This window comes from Acipenser ruthenus, chromosome 19, assembly GCF_902713425.1.
Source record: "Acipenser ruthenus chromosome 19, fAciRut3.2 maternal haplotype, whole genome shotgun sequence".
NCBI lineage: Eukaryota > Metazoa > Chordata > Actinopteri > Acipenseriformes > Acipenseridae > Acipenser > Acipenser ruthenus.
In genome coordinates, this window is record NC_081207.1 from 15,883,545 (window position 1) to 15,899,371 (window position 15,827).

The window sequence follows — 15,827 nt, forward strand, 5'->3', positions numbered from 1 at the left end:
AAAAGCCCTTCTTCAGCTGTTTAAAAAGAAATTAGACTTTTCTTTTTAAACAGCTGAAGGGCTTTTGCCCTTAACGTCCTATATTTTTGTTGTTTTTTAAAATCATAAAAACAAGATCAGCACTGACCTGCAGCAGTATAGTCCCTCCCGGGATAGTGAGCTGTAAACAGTATTTGGGTGCGTTTTCCCAGGACAGCAGCTGAACGTCCTCTATGGCGCTGTAAGAGATGGCGTTTTCCATATAACCGGTCGGCTGTGAAGAGAAAACAAACTTATCAGACCGGATGGAAAGGTACCAGGCTCGGCAGGTTTACAGAAGCAGTTGTCTTTTTGCTGCCCACACTTTTGCTATACATTAAATGGGGCTTATCTCTCCCCATAACAACTCCCAGCAGGGATTCTACATGGGCACGGTGACAGATGTCATCTCCATTGCATGTTTGAGCAGCTACAGTACACACAGAAACTCCCACAATCACTGCCGGCCCTGCAAGCACTGGTACAACTGACATGCTCTTGAAAAATAATAGAATATTGACATTGGAAAAGGGGGAGTGAGCGCCACAATAAGGGGTTGATTGCTGCAATAAAAGTATCTATTTAATCACTGCATATACCCCAATAGGAAACGTCACAGTATTTTGCAGTACCAGGAATACACCTGGATTGCATGAACTATAGTATTAGCATGGATAGAACGTTAAAGCAATCCAGGGTGATTCTCCTGTGCTGTAAAGTGATCTAAAATAAAGCTCTGCCTTAAAGATTGATCAATAAAGCCAAAATAAGGTATACAATTTTGTTTTGTAATTTCTAAAAAAGACACAGCACTAATTATGAACTACTCAGCCCAATGTTACCAAAGCTCCACTTTTATGGTTGTTTGCTTCCCTCAGAGTTCCTAGAATCCTTGACAGATTGGCCAAGCCTTGTGGCAAGCCTGGAAATAATTGCACTCTGCTGGCCTGAGCACACAGGGACCTTTATCCTCCTGTCTTTGCTTCATGTTATGCTTCAAAACACCATAAACCACTGACTGACAGGGACGCTTTGTGAACTCTTGTTTTATAGCATTACTGACACTACCTGAAACTACTCCTCCATAACTTCCTGTTTCTTGTCCTTGATTATTTGTGATGGAGTCTGCAATGAAACAGGGCAATGCAATGTACAGTATGCCCTTGGTTTAAAAATACTGCAATAGAAATCTAGAAGCAATAGTGCAGAAGGCAGCGTGTGAATGCACAGAGTATGAAGCTCATGCTTTTCAGACCAGTATGTTGTGAATACAGTATACCATTTTTTTAAAAGGTAATTCTAAGGTAATACTATACAAAAAGTAAATATACTAATCATCTTGAAAAAACTCACAAAATACAGATAATCTACAATATTTTTGTTTTGAAATCTTTCATCTAAGTCCAACATGTTATCACATTTTTTCTATTGACATGGAAAAGTACACTGTTGCTTTAACCGAGACCCGAATTCAGGAAGCGAGATATGGTTGTGTTTAATCATTTACTGGGAACATTGTTCAGCCATCAAAACAAGAGCTGTGACGGCCTATCACTAAGAACGAAAGCTGTTAAATCGCTCAGAACCAGCGAGCCAAACGCAACAGAGAAAAACAAAAACACCAGTTTAGCACAAGGTTCCCCTTACAATAAATTAAATTTGACAAAAGCAAAATTACAAAATACTCCAGCTAATTTGAAACAATAGATTTCAGTGTGTAATAAATGGAGGCTATCTGACTTAATTATCACTTCCTAATGATTTAAAAAATAAAACAGCCAGTCATGTCACCATGTGTGTCCGTCTCTCCTTTCACTCATACAGTTGTCAGCTCTGCACACGTCAGCACATGGGCTAGAAGGAGGCACTCTACACGCCATACAGTACAATGACAGTAAACACAACCTTCAATTATTAGGTTAGCTTCAAATTACAGTCATTGTTTTCATGGTTTCTTATTATTGCATGTTTTTGGTGTGTGTGATAAGGTGTTTTAACTTTGAGCTACTCTGAAGCTCAGCCAAAGTGTCTTTAGTAAGCGCCACCACCATCTAGTGCACAGCAGTGTACTACCAGCAAAACTAAAGGAAATCCAAAGTGGCCAATCACTAGATGGCACCAGCTCTTGCTTCTAAAGACACTTTGGCTGATCTAGCCTGTGTTACATAAAGTATGGCAGGCAACTAGAACTGAAGAGCAGCAACTAAGCACTTAACGCACACTTATCTAAAGAAAAAAATAAGTATTTGAGTAATTATAAAAAGAACCACTCAAGGATTGCAAACAGCCTCAAATGGTAAAGTGACAGCAAGAAACCACTTTTTTTTAAGGAAAACTTAAAATGTGCTTTAAACACCATTGCTGGTATCATAACATTTCAAACAGTTACATCATTTGGCTACTGGTAGTTCGCCAGCGGCTCACCTAGTACAAGCACGGACACCAGCATGAATAGGGTTTGAATCCTGCTGGCGTCAAGTTGGCTAAAAATCCAAAGGAGCGCTGCATTGGCATTTGTGCTCCTACTGGATTAGGGAGGAAAAATTGCCCCAGTGCAGTTCGTCACCAGCCTTTCCTGAGTATAAACCTTCCAACAGCATAGCTGTTGAATTCTGAAGCCTATTACATTTATGGACTGGGTTTACAAGCCAGCCTCTTGAAGTTGAAAGTTGTAAAAGTGGAAGGGGGAAACATTGAAGCAAACTATTTCAGTTTCTGGTAAATGGTCAAGTTCTTTTGTGGCAATGTTATTTAGGTGACTATAAGAAGTGAGGTACAACGATAGTAAAACTAAACTCAAAGTAAAAGCGTATTTTGTTATTTTGTTTTGACACAAAGCCCAAGCTGCAGCACCCCAATATGCTTAAACTGGCTCTTACCAGAAGAACGTCCAAATAAAACAAGGATTTTTAATGTTTGCGAGATGAAAAGAACAAATGCGAGAGGGCTGCCAAGTTTACTGGCTGTCTGAGATTTTAGAGTAAACGCGCCAAGATCTGCTTATAGATGAGATAAACAAAATAGCGGATTGTTTACAAATATGTTTTTGTATTTTTTGATAAATCTATATAAGGTGCTGTAACAGGGTATTATTTGTATTTATGACGGTGAAAAAGCAGTGTTTTATTGTTTGTTTTCAATTAAAACCCATGAGAATGTGGCTGCAGCCTCAACAAGGTAATTGTTTTATTGATAATTAATTAAGGCTCCAGCCACAGCTTAAAAGAACCCGCTCCAGGCTGATCGAGGCATTTTTGAGCCAGAGACGGGAGTACTGTGTTGAGCTGGCGAATATAAGAGAAGCAACTGCTACCGCTGTACCACACGGTATTTGTTAGTTGGTTTATTTTGGCCACCGAGTCCTTTTGTTTTGTGTATTGTATAGTGTTTTGTTTACTATTTCATTTATTATTAAAAGCCGAGCACAAGCATGTCTCGTTCCGCGTACCTACCTTTGCTGCCTTGCCTTTGTTTACTTTCTGGCCTGCCTGACGTCACACCACTCGCCATCTTACCACAGGTGCATTGAGTCAGAGCTGCTTTTCAGTTCTAGTTCCCTGCCATCGACGTATGCAATGCAGGCTAGATGTCTTTATAGTAGTAAGAGCCAGCAACATCTAGTACATAGCAGTGTACTGTCAGAAAAACAGTTCTGATTGCTCTGGCTCTTCCTTCTATAAAGACACTTTGGCTAATCTCATCTATGTAACAGACATCTTTTGCAGGCAACTGGAACTGAAGAGCTGACACACATCCTTTACTCCATCCAAGAAAGAGTCTGTCAGGTGTTTAAGAGAGAGAGAGATGACAACACCTTTTTTGTGTGGTTAATTTAACACTGAAAAGTAAACAAACGGTCTGCTGAAGCTGGTATTACTGTAGCAACAATACTAAACAGACATCTGTGGGCTTTTGCTGAAATCCTACTGTTATTGCAGCATACCTTTGTGTTAGGAGATCACCTACTTTGCCCTTAACAGCAACCCCCACGCCCTTCAACCTTGGAAGAGCGACAGCAATGTTTACAAATAGCACGTGTGCCAGAACTGATGGAATTGTTGCACAATAACAGACTACAGGACAGATTTACTAAGCTTTAAACCCAGTGCAATGCTATTCTTGTTTGTTTTTTATTTTCCCCCCCAAATTAAAAATACAAGGTAGTCAACGCCATTTTATTAAATGCTTTGTTATATTCTCCTTGCTATTTTATGGTGTTTGTAATCGTTCTAAGTGGTTTAAAGGTCACTTTGTCATATGATGAGGAAGGCTGTTCAGTCTTGAATTCTACAGACAAGCTCATAGCAAGCTCAAAGCCAGGCTTACAGAACCCAGAACCACTCACAATGAATGCAACCACCCTAAATGAGTCAAATAAAGAAGCAGTGGCAAAGGAAATGGCACTAAATCTTTTTTTATATCTACTCGATTCATATGTACAAACTAGTATAATAAATCAGGCCTGTTTGTATCATTTGTTTTCTAAAAAGCCTCACTGAATTGTGTGCACGTAATTACTTTATATCTAGGAATAAGGCCCCAGGAGTTTCTTGATATGGGAGGGAAGCATGTTTATGTTGACAGAGGGAAACAACAGAAACAGCTTAAGTGAAACTAATCAGAATGGTGACGGGAAACTCTCCTCGTCAACAATACAATATTCTACAGACCAATGAAGAGAAACAGAAAGTGATTTATGACGCTTGCACCTGCGTTTCTTACACGAGGTGCCAAGAGCTCCCATAGCAGCAGGTCCATTAAATTCCATGGAACGTTGGCCAGTCTGTCTACGAAGGTATTCTAGATTAGAACTGTGGGAATTTCAACCCCTCCATGCCCCTTTTGAAAACATCAATGAGGTCTTTCATTTCTGAAAAGTATGATAGGCATTTTAAAAGTAGGCATTTTAGAACCTGCCAAAGGATGATGTTTCTGCAGCCAGGGGTTATCTATCCGTGTGTGTGTGTGTACTGTACTACTGCCTCTAACTAATTAAGACTGATCAGGCATTGGCTAGTATTCTACTACCCACAGGTTGAACAGCACTCACAGAAAAACTCAAATTATATAAGAATTTCTTCACCTCTTTATTTGTATTTTTTATTCATGGATTACACCGTGTAACAATTATTATTTTTTTTTTTTTGGTTCCTGGGTAGTAAGTGTTATTTCCTAATTGCTTATGCCTCAAAAGTATAGAAAATGGCTATTATTCCCCACAAACTTTGCTGTTGTGACCAGGACAGTTATATTTTGAAATTTACCTATTTTCCAGAACATTCCAGATAGATTCAGTGCTGAGTAAACTTGGAGTAACTTCTAGAACTTTCCAGTAATATAAATAGTAGTATAAATACAGGGGCCTTAAGCCCACCAGTTCAGTTTAGTTCCAGCTGCCTAAGTGGATACATATCTGCATTTTTCTGAGATGGCATCAAGAGGCTGCAAGCATCCGGCAGACGCATTTTGCTATGTCTGCGGCCAATTTATCAAGACAAGAGCGAAAAAGTACTCAGTGGAAGCATCTGCTAAGATGTGTGAGGCCTACAAGGCATATTTCGGCATGCCTGTCGGAGATCAAGACAAACCCTGGGCATCTCATTTCACCTACGAGCACTGCAAAAAAACTCTGGAAGGTAAGATGGACAAATGTTGCTCGGAATTGTATGTTATAAAATTTGTTAAAATTTTTAAAATTGTAAAAGTTTTTAATTTTAAAATGTTTTACAATTTTCAATGTTATTGAAAAAATATATATAAAAAATGTTGCGAGAATCTCTTACACATTAGTCATGGGTGAAACAAATGTATTTTTGTAGGATGGTACAGAGGGGAAAAGAGAGCCATGAAGTTCGCTATCCCAAGAATTTGGCGGGAACCCACTGACCACTCAAGTAACTGCTACTTCTGCATGGTGGACCCTTCCAAGCGGACCGAGTTCTCTGTGGGGAGGAACAACGTCAAGTGGGAGCCACTGGTGGACCCCCGGAAGGTGCTGATGCCACCACTGCACATCAAATTGGGCCTTATGAAACAATCTGTCAGAGCTCTAGATAAGGAGTCGGCAGCCTTCAAGTACCTTCAAGATTTCTTCCCTAAGCTGTCTGAGGCAAAGGTCAAAGCCGGTGTCTTCGTCGGACCACGGATAAAGAAGATCCTGGAGTGCAATGAATTCCCCAAGAAGCTCACTAGTAAGGAGAAAGCGGCTTTGTCGCAGTGGTTCGGGGCTTCCTGGGCAATCACAAGGCCGAAAACTATGTGGAGCTGGTTGAGACTCTGGTGAAGAACTACGGCACAATGGGCTGTAGGATGTCCCTCAAAGTCCATATCCTTGATGCTCATCTTGATAAATTCAAGGAGAACATGGGAGCGTACTCGGAGGAGCAAGGCGAGCGCTTCCACCAGGATATACTGGACTTTGAACGCCGCTACCAAGGACAGTATAACGAGAACATGATGGGAGACTACATTTGGGGGCTGATTCGTGAAAGTGATTTACAGTATAATCGTAAATCTCAAAAAACTACTCACTTCTAAATCTTTTGTAGTCATTTTTGTATTACTTTAGTATAAATACATGTTAATTTGGATTCATATGTTGTTTTTTTCTGACTTTACGTGAACGAAAAGACACAAATTTGCCCGTTTTCTCATTGGAAATAGGTAAATTTCAAAATATCACTGTCCTGGTCACAAAAGCAAAGTTTGTGGGGAATAATAGCCATTTTCTATACTTTTGAGGCATAAGCAATTAGGAAATAACACTTACTACCCAGGAACAAAAATTGTGTTACATAGTGTTATGGAAGTTAAAAAGTGCTGAGGTTTCTCTACACAGCAGCAGTGTCTAAACTGGAACTTTTTTTTACCAACAATTTATGACCAGCAATATTGTTAGAAGCTTGAAATCACTGCCCCTTTAAAATGTGCCAATGTTTACAGTTGTGTACTATTTTTAAATCAACTTTCTTTTAAAAGGAAATATCAAATCTGAATTCCAGTTACAAAACCAAAGGTTTTATGTTGAAACAGGCTGCACACAACTATAATGTATTGCATTTATTGGTGGAACAGATTTTGTTTTCTTCTTTATTTACCTTCAACAAATAGTATCTGCACTCAGGATTTGTTCACATTCTTTATTTACCTTAACATTGGCAAGCAACCTAATTTTCCATTAGCAACTGTTGAGCTACATTAGAAATAACTAGGGGTTTTAATTGATTAAAGATTAATCGATTAATCATGCCTGTGGGTGTTGATCGATTAAAAAAATCATTGATCGATTAATCTAATCTACCCACGCACTGTAGCCAAAAGCAGTGCGTGAGAAAGAAATTTAGAAAGATGGCAGAGAGTACTTCATTTGACCACTAACATCTTGTGGGACACTTAATTCTGGTATCCCAAGTAGGGATGATGTCACAGGGGTGTTTTAATTAAGAGGGGAATACCATTCCAATGGCGAATACACATACTGTAGTAAGACAGACCATGCTGTGGGAATATTTCACAATCCGTTAGGTGGTTATGTTGGTTATTGCAGACCCGGTGACAAACTGCATATTGTAGGGGCTCCCGAGTGGCACATGCAGTAAAGGCGCTCCGCGCGGAGTGCAGGATATGCCCTAGAGTGTGGAGGTCACGAGTTCGAGTCCAGGCTATTCCTTTGCCAACAGAGGACAGGAGCTTCCAGGGGGCGGTGCTCAATTGGCCAAGCGCCGCCCAGGGGGAGGGAGGGCTAGGTCGACCAGGGTGTCCTTGGCTCACCGCGCACCAGCGACCCCTGTAGTTTGCCCGGGCGCCTGCAGGCTTGCCTGTAAGCTGCCCAGGGCTGCGTTGTCCTCCGACGCTGTAGCTCTGGGTGGCTGCATGGTGAGTCCGCAGTGTGAAAAAAGCGGTCAGCTGACGGCACACGCTTCGGAGGACAGCGTGTGTTCGTCTTCGCCCTCCCGAGTCAATTGCAGTAAATTGATGGCTGAGCAGGTGTTGTCATTAACTGGCCTTTGTTGCCAGGAGACACAAAAGTTTCCTGTACACATAAGAGCAGCAGTGGTGGCGATGTAAACCTTGTGAAGGAGGTGTCTGGCGTGTTTACAGAGCCTGCATTAGTCACATGCTGCTCAATGGGCGAGACGAGTACGGTGCAGACTGGTTGTTATCTTGATTAATATACACGGGGTGGCTAGGATGAGACCACAAAAATAATTCAGGCACCTGGGGCCAGAGTAATAAGAACTGAAAGTTTTGGAAGAGGTTATTCAGCCCATCAAGACTCGTCCCATCCTAGCAAACCATGTGCCCCAACTGAGCGGGATCTGTTTTAAGTATTAGGACCGAATCAAATTGTTTTTTGAAGTTCCCAGTGTTTTCAGATACTTCACCAGATAGGTTATTCCATGATTTATATCTCTCTTCCTACAGTCTAAACTTACTTTTAATCAGCTTCCATTTATACCCTCTCATCCTACTTACTGTGCTGAAGTAATGACTTAAGTTAATTTATATGATTTAGCATTTTATAACCTTCAATTAAGTTCCCTCTTTCTCCCCCCCCCCCCAAGATGAAAATATGTAATTATTTTAAATTGTCCCTATAGCTCACGCCTAATGAATTAACCTGCTGAACTTCCGAGCCTTCTTAGTAACTCTTATTCTCATGTCCAACACTTTCGCCCCTCTGAACTCCCTCATTGAAAACAAACACTTTAAAGTTCACAACTTTCACACGTTTTTTTCCACAACTTCCATGTTCCTTTGTTATTGCTATTTTTTTTTTGTTTTTATCCAACACTATTCTACAAACACGGCTAATAAAACAACATCCAAACCCCAGTTGTAGCATTACATTGTATTGTCCAATAATATGTTACTTTGTATATATATATATATATATATATATATATATATATATATATATATATATATATATATATATATACACACACACACACATGGGGAAATGGGAAGAACAATTACTTAGAAAATCGGAAAAAGAACCTTTAGAATACATTCGGTTTGTAGATGATATTTTTGGGGTTTGGACACATGGAGAAGAATCTCTTTTCCAGTTTCATAAAATGGCAAATGAAATACACAGTAATATTAAGGTGGACCTTCGATGGACAAGGAAAGAAACAGAATTTTTAGATACCATAGTAAAACTTGAAGAAGGTTCAATTGAAACTGACCTCTTCTGTAAACCTACTGACATGCACCAGTATTTACACATGTCCTCTGCACATCCGATACACACTAAAACGGCAATCCCAAAGGGTCTAGGAATAAGAATACGAAGAATATGCTCAAAAGAAAGTTACTACGTAAAACAAAGAAATGTATTAAAAACAAATCTTAAAAAAAGAGGATACAAAGAAAGAATTATAGAGATGGAGTTAAGAAAAGTGGATAAACTAAAAAGAGATGATCTACTAGATTATAAAAATAGAGATAAAAAGGTCAAAAGAGTCCCATTAATAATGACTGACTCTAAACTTGTGCCCAATATTTCTAAACTAGTTTGGAAACACTTGCGGATTCTACATAATTCAGAAAAATTTAAAAAAGTATTTAAGGCCCCAGTTGTAGCATTCAAAAGAGAAGCTAATTTAGGTGATATTTTAGTTCACAGTAAACATAAAAGAATAATTGACAAAATAGGTTCTACGAACATGTGCACTAGTAGATGTAAAGTGTGTAAATACATAGACAAAAGTAAAAATATAATTAAACATAAGAACCCGTGGACAGGAGCTTCCAGGGGGCGGCGCTCAATTGGCCGAGCGTCGCCCGGGGGGAGGGAGGGTTAGGTCGGCCAGGGTGTCCTCGGCTCACCGCACACCAGCAACCCCTGTAGTCTGGCCGGGCGCCTGCGGGCTTGCCTGTAAGCTGCCCAGAGCTGCGTTGTCCTCCGACGCTGTAGCTCTGAGGCGGCTGCACGGTGAGTTCGCAGTGTGTAAAGAAGCGGGCGGCTGACGGCACACGCTTCAGAGGACAGCGTGTGTTCATCTTCGCCCCTCCCGAGTCAGCGCAGGGGTGGTAGCGGTGTGCTGAGCCTAAAAAATAATTGGGCATTTCAAATTGGGGAGAAAATAATAAAAACTAATTGGCAACGACTAAATTAAAAAAAAAAAAAAACATAAGAACACCACATATCCACTAAAAACTAATACCTACTGTAAAAATAGCAATGTTGTTTATGGAATAGCCTGTGAAAAATGTGATGAAATCAAATATGTTGGAGAGACTGGAACTACTTTATATAAAAGAATTCAGAACCACCTTTCATTAATTAGAAATAAAAAAATGAATGAACCAATAGTATAGCACTTCACCAGTCAGGGACATGACATAAATGATGTAAAGTTTGTAGTATTAGAACAGCTCAAATTAGACAATGCGACATATAGAAGAATCAAAGAAAATAAATGGATAAATAGACTGAACACGATTATGCCAGCGGGACTCAACAGAAAAGAATGAACTAATTAACTTCAATAAATATATAACATTTAAATAAATAAACAAAATTCATTCAAAAGTTGTGCATGCTGATGCGCTGGGGAGGCCAAATCTAGACTGATCCTCAGAGCCAGCATTGCATGATATAATAAAAATATAAGTTTATATAAAGTAGTGTTAATTAGAATTATTACAGATAAGTAACTGCTACTTAATCTTTGATCGCAAAGCAAGAAGGCATCATATAAGAATAAATCATGGATTTGAATGTAAACAATAACAAGTAGTTGTCATGCCGTCAAAAACCTATAAATACCTCCAATGTTTTGATTCAAACACAGGCTCCCTTGAGAAAGATATGTACAACATATCGAAAAGTTGGGCAGCTGGTTCTTTGAGCTAATATATATATATATATATATATATATATATATATATATATATATACAGTGCCTTGCGAAAGTATTCGGCCCCCTTGAACTTTGCGACCTTTTGCCACATTTCAGGCTTCAAACATAAAGATATGAAACTGTAATTTTTTGTGAAGAATCAACAACAAGTGGGACACAATCATGAAGTGGAATGAAATTTATTGGATATTTCAAACTTTAACAAATAAAAAACTGAAAAATTGGGCGTGCAAAATTATTCAGCCCCTTTACTTTCAGTGCAGCAAACTCTCTCCAGAAGTTCAGTGAGGATCTCTGAATGATCCAATGTTGACCTAAATGACTAATGATGATAAATAGAATCCACCTGTGTGTAATCAAGTCTCCGTATAAATGCACCTGCACTGTGATAGTCTCAGAGGTCCGTTTAAAGCGCAGAGAGCATCATGAAGAACAAGGAACACACCAGGCAGGTCCGAGATACTGTTGTGGAGAAGTTTAAAGCCGGATTTGGATACAAAAAGATTTCCCAAGCTTTAAACATCCCAAGGAGCACTGTGCAAGCAATAATATTGAAATGGAAGGAGTATCAGACCACTGCAAATCTACCAAGACCTGGCCGTCCCTCTAAACTTTCAGCTCATACAAGGAGAAGACTGATCAGAGATGCAGCCAAGAGGCCCATGATCACTCTGGATGAACTGCAGAGATCTACAGCTGAGGTGGGAGACTCTGTCCATAGGACAACAATCAGTCGTATACTGCACAAATCTGGCCTTTATGGAAGAGTGGCAAGAAGAAAGCCATTTCTTAAAGATATCCATAAAAAGTGTCGTTTACAGTTTGCCACAAGCCACCTGGGAGACACACCAAACATGTGGAAGAAGGTGCTCTGGTCAGATGAAACCAAAATCGAACTTTTTGGCAACAATGCAAAACATTATGTTTGGCGTAAAAGCAACACAGCTCATCACCCTGAACACACCATCCCCACTGTCAAACATGGTGGTGGCAGCATCATGGTTTGGGCCTGCTTTTCTTCAGCAGGGACAGGGAAGATGGTTAAAATTGATGGGAAGATGGATGGAGCCAAATACAGGACCATTCTGGAAGAAAACCTGATGGAGTCTGCAAAAGACCTGAGACTGGGACGGAGATTTGTCTTCCAACAAGACAATGATCCAAAACATAAAGCAAAATCTACAATGGAATGGTTCACAAATAAACATATCCAGGTGTTAGAAAGTCAAAGTCCAGACCTGAATCCAATCGAGAATCTGTGGAAAGAACTGAAAACTGCTGTTCACAAATGCTCTCCATCTAACCTCACTGAGCTCGAGCTGTTTTGCAAGGAGGAATGGGCAAACATTTCAGTCTCTCGATGTGCAAAACTGATAGAGACATACCCCAAGCGACTTACAGCTGTAATCGCAGCAAAAGGTGGCGCTACAAAGTATTAACTTAAGGGGGCTGAATAATTTTGCACGCCCAATTTTTCAGTTTTTTATTTGTTAAAAAAGTTTGAAATATCCAATAAATTTCATTCCACTTCATGATTGTGTCCCACTTGTTGTTGATTCTTCAAAAAAAATTACAGTTTCATATCTTTATGTTTGAAGCCTGAAATGTGGCAAAAGGTCGCAAAGTTCAAGGGGGCCGAATACTTTCGCAAGGCACTGTATATATATATATACACATACACAGTACTGTGCAAAAGTTTTAGGCAGGTGTGAAAAAATGCTGTAAAGTAAGAATGCTTTCAAAAATAAACATGTTAATAGTTTATATTTATCAATTAACAAAATGCAAAGTGAGTGAACAGAAGAAAAATCTAAATCAAATCAATATTTGGTGTGACCACCCTTTGCCTTCAAAACAGCAATTCTTCTAGGTACACTTGCACACAGTTTTTGAAGGAAATCGGCAGGTAGGTTGGCCCAAACATCTTGGAGAACTAACCACTGTTCTTCTGTGGATTTAGGGAGCCTCAGTTGCTTCTCTCTCTTCATGTAATCCCAGACAGACTTGATGATGTTGAGATCAGGGCTCTGTGGGGGCCATACCATCACTTCCAGGACTCCTTGTTCTTCTTTGCGCTAAAGATAGTTCTTGATGACTTTCGCTGTATGTTTGGGGTCGTTGTCATGCTGCAGAATAAATTTGGGGCCAATCAAATGCCTCCCTGATGGTACTGCATGATGGATAAGTATCTGCCTGTACTTCTCAGCATTGAGGAGATCATTAATTCTGACCAAATCCCCAACTCCATTTGCAGAAATGCAGCCCCAAACTTGCAAGGAACCTCCACCATGCTTCACTGTTGCCTGCAGACACTCATTCGTGTACCGCTCTCCAGCCCTTCGGCGAACAAACTGCCTTCTGCTACAGCCAAATATTTCAAATTTTGACTCATCAGTCCAGATCACCTGCTGCCATTTTTCTGCACCCCAGTTCCTGTGTTTTCGTACATAGCTGAGTCGCTTGGCCTTGTTTCCACGTCGGAGGTATGGCTTTTTGGCCACAAGTCTTCTATGAAGGCCACTTCTGACCAGACTTCTCCGGACAGTAGATGGGTGTACCAGGGTCCCACTGTTTTCTGCCAATTCTGAGCTGATGGCACTGCTGGACATCTTCCGATTGCGAAGGGAAGTAAGCATGATGTGTCTTTCATCTGCTGCAGTAAGTTTCCTTGGCCGACCACTGCGTCTACGGTCCTCAACGTTGCCCGTTTCTTTGTGCTTCTTCAAAAGAGCTTGGACAGCACATCTGGAAACCCCGGTCTGCCTTGAAATTTCTGCCTGGGAGAGACCTTGCTGATGCAGTATAACTACCTTGTGTCTTGTTGCTGTGCTCAGTCTTGCCAGGGTGTATGACTTTTGACAGTAAACTGTCTTCAGCAACCTCACCTTGTTAGCTGAGTTTGGCTGAAGTTTCAACCTACATATTGAATTGATGATCATTAGCACCTGTTTGGTATAATTGTTTAATCATACACCTGACTATATGGGTAGTCACACCAAATATGGATTTGTTGCAGATTTTTCTTCTGTTCACTCACTTTGCATTTAGTTAATTGATAAATATAAACTATTAACATGTCTATTTTTGAAAGCATTCTTACTTTACAGCATTTTTTCACACCTGCCTAAAACTTTTGCACAGTACTGTATATATTATATATATATATATATATATATATATATATATATATATATATATATATATATATATATATATATATATATATATACACACACACACACACACACACATACATAAGCCTTACATAAGTATTCACCCCCCTTGGACTTTTCCACATTTTGTAGTGTTACAACCTGGAATTAAAATGGATTTAATTAGGATTTTTTTGTCACTGATCTACACAAAATAGTCCATAATGTCAAAGTGGGGAAAAAAAATCTACATATTTTTCAAAATTATTTACAAATAAAAAACTGAAAAGTCTTGATTGTATAAGTATTCACCCCCTTTGCTGTGACACCCCTAAATAAGCTCTGGTGCAACCAATTGCCTTCAGAAGTCACATAATTAGTTGAATGGAGTCCACCTGTCTGTAATTAAAGTGTCACATGATCTCAGATTAAATACACCTGTTTCTGGAAGGCCCCAGAGTTTGTTAGAGAGCATATCTAAACCAATAGCATCATGAAGACCAAGGAGCTATCAAAACAAGTCCGGGATAAAGTTCTGGAGAAGCACCAATCAGGGTTGGGTTATAAAAAAATATCCCAAACTTTGAACATCCCCCGGAGCACCGTTAAATCCATTATTAAAAAATGGAATGAATATGGAACAACCGCGATTCTGCCTAGAGAAGGACGTCCACCAAAACTTAGTGACCAGGTAAGGAAGGCATTAGTCAGAGAAGCAACCAAGAGGCCAATGGTAACTCTGGAGCTGGAGAGATCCATAGCTGAGATGGGAGAAACCGTCCATGGGACAACTATAACCCGGACGCTCCACAAAGCTGGGCTTTATGGAAGAGTGGTGAGAAGAAAGCCATTGCTGAAAAAAACCCATATCAAATCCTGTTTGGATTTGGCCAAAAGGCATGTGGGAGACGCAGCAAACATGTGGAAAAAGGTTCTCTGGTCTGATGAGACCAAAATTGAACTTTTTGGCCTTAGCGCAAAACGCTATGTGTGGTGGCAGCATCATGTTATGGGGATGCTTTTCATCGGCAGGGACTGGGAAACTGGTCAGGATTGAGGGCAAGATGGATGGAGCCAAATACAGGGAAATTCTAAAGGAAAACCTGTTTCAGTCTGCAAGAGACCTGGGACTGGGGCAGAGGTTCACCTTCCAGCAGGACAATGACCATAAACACACAGCCAAAGCTACACTGGAGTGGTTTAAAAACAAGTACCTGAATGTCTTAGAATGGCCCAGTCAAAGCCCAGACCTCAATCCGATTGAGAATCTGTGACAAGACATGAAAATTGCTGTTCCCCAACGGTCCCCATCCTACTTGACAGAGCTTGAGCAATTCTGCAGGATCCAGATGTGCAAAGCTGGTAGAGACTTACCCAAAAAGACTCACAGCTGTAATTGCTGCCAAAGGTGCTTCTACCAAGTATTGACTCAGGGGGGTGAATACTTATGCAACCAACAAATGTCTTTTTTTTTTTGTTTAATTAACTTTTGTGTCACAATAAAAAATATTTTGCACCTTCAAAGTGTTAAGTATGTTGTGTAAATCAAATGGTAAAAATCCCAATTAAACCCATTTTAATTCCAGATTGTAACACTACAAAATGTGGAAAAGTCCAAGGGGGGTGAATACTTATGCAAGGCACTGTATATATTATATATTTATATATATATATATATATATATATATATATATATATATATATATATATATATATATATATATATATATATATATACACACATACACACACACACACACACAGTGCCTTGCAAAAGTATTCAGAC

General features: G+C 39.8%; 1 protein-coding gene across 3 annotated transcripts in view; it reads right to left on the reverse strand.

Annotated features, from left to right (window-relative positions):
* Positions 1-15,827, reverse strand: part of LOC117424112 (C-Maf-inducing protein) — a 78,283-nt gene that overhangs the window by 24,650 nt on the left and 37,806 nt on the right. For all 3 annotated transcript variants that reach the window (XM_034040207.3, XM_034040204.3, XM_034040205.3), the window contains exon 2: positions 128-253. In XM_034040207.3, coding sequence (XP_033896098.2) covers positions 128-253 — 126 coding nt within the window. The remainder of the gene's footprint in view (positions 1-127; positions 254-15,827) is intronic.